At 26.0% G+C, this 11,407-nt stretch overlaps 1 protein-coding gene across 2 annotated transcripts; it reads right to left on the reverse strand.

Moving 5' to 3' along the window:
* Nucleotides 1-2,659: 2,659 nt before the first annotated feature.
* On the reverse strand, nucleotides 2,660-10,088 carry LOC126895815 (phosphatidylinositol 4-kinase type 2-alpha). Of its 2 annotated transcripts, XM_050668058.1 has the most exons (9): nucleotides 9,930-10,088; nucleotides 9,575-9,866; nucleotides 8,166-8,234; nucleotides 7,891-8,009; nucleotides 7,493-7,825; nucleotides 7,179-7,433; nucleotides 6,880-7,107; nucleotides 6,666-6,805; nucleotides 2,660-3,235 (listed from the first exon to the last, which is right to left on the reverse strand). In XM_050668058.1, exons 2-9 carry the CDS (start codon nucleotides 9,762-9,764, stop codon nucleotides 3,136-3,138), a joined length of 1,434 nt encoding a protein of 477 aa, XP_050524015.1. In that variant the 5' UTR covers nucleotides 9,765-9,866; nucleotides 9,930-10,088; the 3' UTR covers nucleotides 2,660-3,135. The 2 variants fall into 2 exon arrangements, with proteins under 2 accessions (XP_050524015.1, XP_050524016.1); XM_050668059.1 differs by lacking the exon at nucleotides 8,166-8,234 and having other exon boundaries at nucleotides 9,930-10,085.
* Between the last annotated feature and the right edge of the window lie 1,319 nt (nucleotides 10,089-11,407).

Raw genomic sequence — 11,407 nt, forward strand, 5'->3', positions numbered from 1 at the left:
TCGATTTTATTATTTATATTATATTTAACTTTATAATGCTATAACTTATTGAAAAGTTTATGGATCCACACAATTTTTTTATGAGAAATAATATTTTTTAATAAACCTTTTTTCATTCGACATACTTTATCTTAATCGAGATATTAATAAGGAACCAGCAGATCAAGTAGCTTTTGGAATAAAACACCAATTTTTTTAAAATTAAATACTATCTAAAGATTTGCATCGAAGCGTTTATTTTTGATAGTGATTTTAATCACTGTCAGATATCATTATACTTGATCCAACTATGCCACGTCACCACTGTGCCGCGACCCCTCTGTGCTTTTTTAACATTATGTTGCTATAACTTTTTAATTACAAAAATTTAACTTTTTTATAACAGACATGAATATAATGAATGACCGAGTTTTTTAGTTCAGTTGAATCAGATGTACTAGGTATTGTTGATCAATCCTTGTTGGAGTATTCAACTGTCAATATGAGCGTACAATTATTTAGTCATTACAATGACAGCAATTTTATATCTAAAAAGAGTGGAAAAGGAAATATACTACACTCCAATGGTTTTATGGGTAAAGTCAAGTCTTTTATGATAAAAAACGAGGTATTTAAAAATCCATTAAAATTATGTTTCATTAGTTTTTTTTATAAAAAATTACATTATTTAGAGAGGTGTGCTCAGTGATTAGGTAAGACAGGCCCTGGCTGTCTACCTAATGGCTTACCCTATTTTCAGAGCCAACTTTAGGCACGGCACTCGTAAAATGTTTTATTTTCAATTAATGACCAAATAAAAACGACCCTAGAGACGGAGACGCTAATGCATCTGGATGCTCATGTATTTCGGCCCTCTCAACAGGTTTTTTTGATAACTTTTTTTTTTCTCACCAGAAATTTTTTCTTTGTATCGCCTATTATAATAACCGGACTGCCCTAAATTTTCATTATGTTCATATCTCTGATTATTTACAATACATGGCATATTTTATAATACAGTGTTATAAAGGTACATTTATTAGTGAAAATAATGAAATTATAAAATATCTTGTTTTGCAAAAATTTATTATTATAACAGTTTATCCTGTCTATGACGATGACTAAAATATTATACCAACTTTTGAAAAAAAAATCGAAAACTATTTGCCGTAGTGCCATCCACTGTACCCAGGAGCTTATTCACATATTTTCCGTCTATAGGCATTTAAACATATGCCGCCCTTCATTATGTTATGACGGAGGGGGCTCAATTTTATATATTTTTGCCGTAACACTACTAATTCTTCCTACAAAAAAGAAAAAAAGTATTTAAAAATATTTACAATAAAATCTATGTTTATTATTAAATCATAAGATGAATTGCTTGTAGCGACTAATATACATATCTTAAATACACAATAAATGAAAACGATTTTGATAATCATTAGGAAGTCAATTTGTCATAACAACTATAAAAAAAAAAACTCGCTTTTTATAAATTTGTTGGGGTTCAATATTTGCCGCCCCTTAAAATATGCCGCTGTAGACAGTTGCCTGTATTGCCTTTGCATAAATACGCCGCTGTCTGCACCACTGAATAAGTTTCATAAAAACTGCTATTAGTATATAATTAAATCGAAGTTTGTGTAATATTTTTTCTATAATGGAACATACAATATCAGAATATTAAAAATTATAAACTTCAATTCATACATTTATATCTGTACTTATCAACGAATTTTAATATTTAAAATTAAATTTAAAAAATACTCCAATTCGACGATCATTTGCAGATACTTACTCGAACATCAAGTTTGCTGAACTGGTATCAAAGTATGTCCGAAAATCTTAAATCACATAATGAAGAAATGTTATCCAGTGAAACCACGTGGACCTTAGACAGGATTATGTTTTTTGAAATTTATTTTTATAAAAATAGTATAGATTCATAAAGTACTATTTAATTTTTATATATTAATTTTATGATATTTCAATAGTTTTTAAATTAAGTGATATTTTCAATATTTATTTATTTATATATTTTTTTAATATAAATTGAAGAAAAATGATGTTAATTATTAAATAATATATTAACTGTATATTACCTCAAGAAAGTAATATACAATTNCTTGTGTATTAGAGTATTATTGTAATGCAAATGGTTATTTGGTTGAATATCTCGAAAATATTGCTTCATTATTTAAGAAAAATGATGTTAATTATTAAATAATATATTACCTGTATATTACCTCAAGAAAGTAATATACAATCAAGTTTTATATGTTAATTGATACTTTGTAAACAAGGCTACACTTAAACATAATAATATATCAATTTAACAATAAATTTTGTAGAAAAAAAAGTATACCAAATAATATAACATATATTTTAATTTTATTGGTATTAACTTACAATGGAATGAAAAAAATAGATAGTTCATTAAATATAATTAAAAAATTATACAATAGTAAATTTTAAATGAGAGTATATAGTTTAGATAAGTATAATTTTAAAATTATACAAAAAATGTAATAGTATAATGGAAATCAAAAAAAAAAATTTCTAGAGTTGTATAGATTCAATAATGTATGTCTTAAATTTGAAAAATAAAATTTTTTTCATTATGAAATGTTAATACTTTCTATTAGTTCTTTTCTAGTACAGTTTTGTAAAAAAAAAAAAAACAAAATTAATTTATGTGATTGTATCCCTGATTTTCCGTTTATAAATATTGTTTTTTATTGTTACAAAACAACATTATATATTTTACATCCACAGCCTTCTATTTATAACACAATATATTAACAACATGAAATGTTTAAAGAGTAAATATTTAACAAAAAGAATATTTTCTTAAGACTAGAGATATAAATCATAATTTTTTGATATTAAATATTAATGTGATTAATCATAAATTATTAAAATCAATTGAAATAATATATAATTAAATTAAACATTTTAAGAAAAAAATTAACTAAACATAAATAATTGGACATATTTTTTATACAGTATAGAAATGACCAGATCATTTAAAAATAATAACAGAAAGTAACATAAGACAAATATTATGACTGGGAACAATGAAAAAAAAATAATTATTTATATAAATAATGATTATAATATTAAAATTTGAGCCAAATATTTTTCTAAAATAAGTTAACACCAAGAAAAAAACGGACTTTTATTTTGAAATCTTTGAGTAAAAGTATCACTAAATGAACGAAACTTGGATGTTGTTCCAACATGGCCTTTGGATCTAAAATAAAAAATATTCATTAATTATTGTTTAATATATTATGAAATTTATTTTTATTATAAATAAAGTTTTTTAAATTTTATATAATGTTTTTTAAAATATAATTTATAAGAGTGCAGTTTTGAATTTTACAAAGTTTTCAATCACATATTATTACAAAAAAAAATTGGATTCTTGTAAAAATTATTTTAAATTATGAAGAAATGTATAGGTTTTTTTTTTGCTGTCATTGCAGAATAATTTTTTTTTAACTTTTTTAAAAAATTGACATGATGGTTGTTTATAAATTCTGAAGTGCAATAAAATTTAAGTTTTAGTTTTGAAGTTTATAACTTAGAGTATAATTTGCACAGTAATAAAGTTGTTTAAAGAGATTATACTTTCTTTGATGTTGATATTTTCTGGAACTAGGCTATATTGAATACGATAATATAGGATTGAATACACAAAAACAGTTGTCTCATAATTAAATATAAAATATTACACACAATTATCATTACAAAAACTTAGCACACCAATTTATACAATTAATACTTAATTATTGACGAGTCAAAACCAATTAATTATTAATTATAATGTGTATTTCAGTGCTGCAATCTATTTAAAATTATCATCCAAGTAAGATTATTTTGAAAATTATGTAAATTAAATCAAAGTTAGGTAATAAGTAATTTTTATGACATAATTATGTCTAATTAAGAAGAAATTTACTTTTAAATACAATAATTATTTTTTTTTGGAAATGTATTTTTTTTTTTAGACTTAAAGTTTTATTAGTAATGTAAATAATGAATGCACAATAAATAAAAATTATTCTTAGTTATTTGAATTAAGTAATAAGGTATTAATTCAATAAGTCAAAAGTATAAATATTTTAAATTTACAATATTTACTAAATAAAAAAATTACATCAACATAAGAACAATCTAAAGAATAAACTGAGGAACTGATTAAAAGCAGAAAACATTGAAACCCGTTTGAAAAAAGTAGAGAATATAATAAAAACAACCGTTGTGGAACACATAGGACAAAAGAAAAGAGTAAAAAAACATAAATGGTTTAACGATAAATGTCAGAGAGCTATCGAAGATAAGGATAAAGCAAAATCATTAAAGCTTACAAACCCAAACACAGAAAACAATAAAAAAATTGCACAGAAACTTAGAGAAGCTAAAGGCACAATAAGAAGAGAAAAATGGTTATGGGAAAAGGAAAGAATAGAACAGATCGAAAAAAAAAATAGTACAAACCCAAGGTGGTTCTTCTTCAAACAAACAAAAGAACAAAAAATGGGATATATCCTGAGAATAGAAATAATGAGAGACGAAAACGGAACTCTTGTAACAAATGGAGAAGGAATTGCAAAACAATTTGGGAATTGCTCAACCCACATACAAGATAATTCTATCCACAAATAGAGTACTATACTGCGGAACCTGAAGATACTCAACAAACAAAGAAATTAGTACAGTGATAAATGGATTGAAAAACAACAAATCACCGATTTTGGGCGAAGATGGGTTAGCTGTGGAACTTTTTATGTACGGTAGAGAGGAATTGATAAATGAAATAGGTAAATTAATCAGAGAAATATGGAATACAGAAGAAATACCAAATAGATGGCAATTAGCAATAATCTGTCCAATCTATTAAAAGGGAGATGTTTTAAGCTATTTAAAACTACCAAGGAATATCACTGTTGAACACAATGTATGAAGTATTTTCAGGTATCATATTAAACAGAAATACGCCTTATACAAAAGATATTATTGGAAACTACCAGTGTGGTTTTATGAGAGAAAAATCAACCATAGACCATATTTTCACGGTTAAACAACTAGTTGAGAAACATTATGAATTTGACAAGGACCTACATTTATTGTTTGTTGACTATAAACAAGCATATGACTCAGTCAATAGAGAAGTGCTATGGAAAGCACTCATAATCTTTGGAATACTGGCTAAAACAATGAAAATGATCAAACTATGCATATAAAACGAGTTAAGACAGGACCCTGACAGGGAAATGCATTATCCCCAGTACTCTTTAATATAGCGCTGAAAACGATAGTAAAGAAAACGAAGAGCAAGTATGATGGGCTAAACTTAGAAGATAATATAAGACAATGCGGAACTTTAGCGTATAGCGTATGTATAGCATATACAAATAAGTATGCAGATGATATTATCATATTAGGATCAAATAAACAAGTAATAATGGGCACAAGGAGCTAATAAAAAATAGCAAAGACATTAGATTACAAATCAATGAATCAAAGACTAAATAATATATGGTAATATCAAGACGAGAAAATAATTGAGAACATATAGAAGTTGAGAATTTTAAGTTAGAAAGGGTATATAGTTTTAAATATCTGGGTGTTACAATAAATAGCAAAAATAATAATCACAAAGAAATTAATATAAGAACTACTGCAGAGAATAAATGTTATTTTGGGTTAACGAGCATTTTTAAATCAAAACAAGTATCAATTAAATCGAAAATTACACTATACAAAGTAATTATCAGACCAGTTCTTTTATATACTTGTGAAAAATGGCCAGCGACCAAAGGAGATGAAGACAAAATAGCAATCTTTGAAAGACGAATATTAAGAAGAATATATGGGTCAAAAAGAAATAATATCACACAACAATATGAAAGTAGAAGTAACATAGAATTACAACAGCTAAAGAAGTGGACATAGTAGCAGTATTACAATATAGAAGAATTGTATGGGCTAGCCACATATGGAAGTCAATGAGCTAATGGAGCCTAATGAAAGTGGTATTAAAATGGAAAACCTTTGGGAAAATACCACTAGGCAGACCATTAAAAAAATGGATAGACAAAGTAAAAAAAGATTTCAGAATAAATTGGAATACAAGATATGGATACAGTAGCACAAGATAGAGACAAGTGGAATCTAATTTGTGTTGTAATAATGGGCCTCAATAGCCTTCGAAAAACCGAAGAAGAACTAAATAAAAAAAAATTTATTATGGCATAGTTGTAGGAGAAGAGGCTATTGAGGAAAATCGAGCTCTTCCCAAATTCAGAATTTTATATTTCTTATTTAAATATCAAAATTATAAATATTATTTAATTCATGCCTAGAGTTGATTTATTTTTTCAGCCTTTCCCAATAATACCCCTAATATGCATTAGTGTATTTTCCATGGGGGCTGTGAAAGCTTTAGTCTTCATAGAAATATTTGTTGCCTTTTAAATGTATTGAATGTATTTTTAGTGGGGGAGGAGATAAAGCAATATGGTAGAAAAATTTCATGTCAGGTCTTTTATCCGAATTTATTAATTAGAATATGAAACTATAGTCCACATAGACAATTTTTTCAGACTATGCCTATGCCAATATGACCTGAATAAGATAAGCTATACCATTAAACAGTTATCTTAAAGTTTTCTTACCTTTCAACAATAACAGCTGGCATTTGAACAAGTTGTACTGGACTTTTGCCATCTTTTAGTGCTTGAGTAAGATTTAAAATTTGCCCTCGCATAACACTCATTTGTTTTTCAAACAAATGTCGATCAAAACCTTTATCCATCTGAAATGAAATTGAAAAATTTCAACTATTTATAACAATATTTTTTAAATAAAATTTGTTTTTGTAATTTTTACTTTAAAGAGAGTATAGAGATCATCACATAAATCTTGAACAAAATTCATATCTGATAAATAAGGAAGAATAAGTTCTTTTATTTCTTTACTAAATGGTACTTTAGCTTGTGGTAGCCAAGCCCAATGATATGGATAAGCACGCCAAGAATCTGGGTGTTTAAAGGGGAATGCTAGACCATTATCAATAGCTGCTATTTTAATATCTGGTTCTTGGGTAACATTCCATTCCTAATTACAGTTAAAATAAAAGATAAATATACATTTTTTAATTATAATTCCTTTATTTTATTTTAACTTACTGTTGAACATTCACTTAAAGTAGAATTAGTAAGACTTCCATTAGGGCTAGAGTTAACACTGGGCTGATCATATCTTATGAGCCAATTATCATTACCTCTATCGGTGTTACGAATAATATAATCTAAAACAACTAATTTTTCAAATTGAATTTGAAAATGTGACTGAAGGTTTAAAGGTAGTGGAGCCAGTTCTAATCGTCGTAACCAATATTCTGCATCCTTGTAACCTTCCATAAACAATTGAAATGATCCAATCTAAAATTGAAAATTTCATTAAAATATACTGTTAGTATATGAATTACACACTAACAAACCTTTGGCCTAAGGCCAAGCCTGTTAAAACGACGTCCTAATTTAGGGAAATGATCATTTATAGCATGTTTCATCCTAGTTTTCTCTCTATCTATTCGGCCATAATTAAATGTTTCGCTTACTAACTTAGCTACCTTTGTTTTGGGTACAATATTCAATCCCAATTTAGTTGATACCAAACTTGCTCCCGCTTCAGATAAATATCCCTGATTTGGTATTAAGCATGAGCGTCCAAAGCAACAAGGACAGCAATTTTTGTGTAACCATTTTGTCCATTTAGGGTTTAAAAGCCCATATGGTTCTTCATCTTTAGGTTTGAAAACCCCAATAATTTTCTAAAACCAATAGATTTTCTTTATTTTTAAATCTTAAATTCTACTGTCAGAAAAATAATACTTACACCATTTGGATCTTTAACAAAGTAACTCCCACTGGATCCTTGATAGATTCTATCTGGGAAGACACCATTATCAATAGCTACTTCTGCTTGTTTTATAACTGCTGAAAAAGCTGGATCATCTAGTAAAAACAGTTATCACAGAAGTTAATTAATATAAGAATTAAACTATATTTAAATATTTATTTGATTTCAAATTGAAATTAATAATTCATATAATTGAGAAAAAATATATTAATATTTGAGGTCATACAAAAATTAATAAGATTCTAATTTACCATTTATTACAATACTTTCATAATTAGTAATAGTTGATGTGTTGTCATACATATTGCATACTATAATTTCTAAAAAAGAAACATACAGCACTAATACATGATTTTAATTTAAACACGAATATTTAAAGAACTTATTATACAAAGCTAAATGGCAGCTTTCAATGACTAATATCAGTTTTGAAGTGGGTATTCTATTCCTTTAGTTATTTCCCCTACTCTAAAAATGTTTGACATATCAACAGTAATAATTAAAGTTTGGAGGTGTGGCTTAAAGTATTTATTTTTTGTCATGAATCAGGTGTGTTGTAAAATGAGTAAAAAAATCTAATTTCCTATGTACACTAAAACAAATACTAAGCGATAAAGTTTTGTAATCCTAGTAACTTGTTATTTTCTACTAGAAAATTTTTTTTTCAAGTTATAGTTTAACCTTTGGTCAATTTATTTTAATCAGCAAGTTTAATAAGCTATAAAAATTTGTTGAATCATCATTAAAAAGATTGATTGATTTTGTAGTGTACAATTCTTTTTAAAGAAATTTTAAGATAGTTTGAATGTTACATATACAAGAATTATGCCAAAATATATTTCATAATACCTACTCAAGAATTGGGTTACATGGCTTTTTTCGAAGTAATAGATACAGGTTAAAAATTTCAAGCCAGTTTTCTGGCTTTTTTTTAAGTTTAAGTTTTTATCTTAATCTGTATTTATATGAGATTACTTTGAAATAAAATTATTTATTTCATTAATGTTAATATTGTTTCTTGGGAAAACTCCTTAAAAACAATTATTATCACAAAGAAATATCACACATTTAACAAAATTCCTGAAATGTGTGAAAGTAAAAATACCTTCTAAACAAATAGTTTTAATTGTAAATTATTAAGAAAATATATGTTTTATCTAATGTTAGTAAAAATTATTGGTCCTGAATTAAATTTGAACTAATATAATCAAGAGTTAAAAAAGTATTTAGAAAATTATGGATTATATATAATATAATTTAGGATAAATATTAATCAAGGATAATTAACTTTTCTTCTCAATTATAACATACTAAAAAACTAAAATTAAAATAAATTTTTTACTTTAAGTTTATAGAAAATTGTACAGTGAGTTAATTAAATGTTTGGACACTCTTAAAAAAAAAAAAACACATCATAGTAAAACCAATACCTTCTCAGCTTCGCATCGAAGCTAAAAATAATTTGGCTCTCAAATTTCCATCATCTTAAGGACCTTTAAGTATGGTCAACACCAAGTATGGTCGTAAGACGATGGAAATTTGAGAGGCAAATTATTTTTCTTAGACTATGTCTGAATATTTACTTACCTCACTGTAGATAAATAAAATCACTTAGATATAAATATATTATAAATAAAAGCATTTAACAATAGTTATTTACCAGGAAAGTTATTATATCCTGGACAATGGTCTATACGACCTAGTAAAGGTTGATTTTCTCTATCTTTGGTATCCAGATTGTCGTTGGATGGTTGCTCAAAATCAATATCTGGGATTATTGAATGATAAATAGATGATTCAGGTGAAGCCTGCTGTACTATTCCATTGGTTTCTGGGTTTTCTTTGTTCATTTAGAAGTTGGTAAACAAAGAAAATAGTGACGTGAAAGAGACGATTTTTTTGAAAAGTTAGTCATAAATTAAGTAATGTTTGAACTACTCAATACTTACATGCTAAAAAATTTAATACAAAAATAGTTCATTAATTAATATTGACAAGTTATTTGAAATACTCACGGATCTAAACAAAATTAAAACAATATTGATATATGAATTATTTAAAGTGACAGTATATTTGAAATATCATAATAGTCAGTCCTTAAAAAACATATGTTTTAAAAAAAATATATATATATATTATGTATTTCATGCGATTGTAATAATAAGATCTATCCTCCAGTTAATTTAGCCTTCAAGTTTTCGCATTATCTACAATGTTGTCGTATAGATAATAAAATTTCATAAAAATCAACGAAAAACTTTTATTCTTCCATGACAAAACAACGTTGCAAAAATATGCTATCAAATAATATTATAGACTTTCATATTACTATTTGTTTGTATTACAATCATGTCTTCGTAAGTATAGTATTTCATATTATTATTTAAACTAGGGCCGATTCACAGGATAACATCTTATCTATTCTATGGTTCAAGTGTATATTTTTACTACCCATGAAAACATAATTGTATTGTCCTTGAAAATTTATCCAAATACCTTTTTAGGATAGTAATGAATAATAAAAAAAATTCGTAAGTGTTATTGAAACACAAAACATGGACACGAAATCATAATATTTATGGTTTGGAAGAATAATCTCCTACTACTCTACAATTTAAAATCTATATGAACCCCCGATAAAAAAATTCTAATTTCGATACTGGTATATGTAAAGGAATAATAAAATTAAAACTTATTTATTATATAAAATTTAAGCTGAACTGTAACAAGATTTTTATTTATTCAAAATTAATGGAACGTGTAGTATTTTTTTTTTTTAGTGGTGATTTTAAAAATTTATCAGAGAGTAAATTTGAACTCGTGAATCCTTGAAAGGGTTAGTCTCTTTAACTCACCCACTCATCAATTGATTCCTTTGAATTGCCTATTATATTCTATGATAATCCCTATATGTAAGGGAGAGTGCTCAGCTTATCAAAAATTTCAGTAGCCTAACATTGAAATTATTTTATATTGTCAACAAATGTTAACAGTCTAAAAATTTTACTTTACTAGATTATTCTAGCCTTTTCAAAATCTTAGTTTTTTATCTAAAATAATGATTTAAAATGGGCAATGAGGAGATGTAGCTTACTACTCCCTAAATACTCAACTGAGTTTTCATATATAGAGTATAATCTATAAAAACCCAGCACAGTGAGGTCGCAGCATAGTGGGGACGTTGCATAGTTGGGTCCAGTATAGATTTAATCTGACAGTGATTAAAATCATTATCATAAGAAACGCTTGGATGCAAATCTATAGATAATGTTTAATTCTAAGAAATTGATGGATAATTACAAAAGCTACATCAACTTCTATTTCCTTAATTAAACCCAGATTATTAATTCTTATAATTATATATTATACAATTTTTAAAATTAATTGTTTTTAAATTATTATTGATTTTGATTTTTAATATGATAAAAGTAATCATTTTGAACCTACTTTTTTTTTGTCCTTTAAAGTGAAAGTTTTAATAAAAAAAAAAAAA

Source organism: Daktulosphaira vitifoliae, unplaced genomic scaffold, assembly GCF_025091365.1.
Source record: "Daktulosphaira vitifoliae isolate Bord-2020 unplaced genomic scaffold, ASM2509136v1 Scaffold_1, whole genome shotgun sequence".
In the NCBI taxonomy this organism is placed as follows: domain Eukaryota; kingdom Metazoa; phylum Arthropoda; class Insecta; order Hemiptera; family Phylloxeridae; genus Daktulosphaira; species Daktulosphaira vitifoliae.

What these genes read in the sequence shown, in the direction of transcription:
- LOC126895815 (XM_050668058.1), bottom strand. Translation starts at nt 9,764, where the DNA reads ATGAACAAAGAAAACCCAGAAACCAATGGAATAGTACAGCAGGCTTCA. An exon ending in GGCTTGGCCTTAGGCCAAAG is followed by an intron (nt 7,434 to 7,492) that starts GTTTGTTAGTGT and finishes TTTCAATTTTAG; the next exon opens with ATTGGATCATTTCAATTGTT. An exon ending in CTTTAAGTGAATGTTCAACA is followed by an intron (nt 7,108 to 7,178) that starts GTAAGTTAAAAT and finishes AACTGTAATTAG; the next exon opens with GAATGGAATGTTACCCAAGA.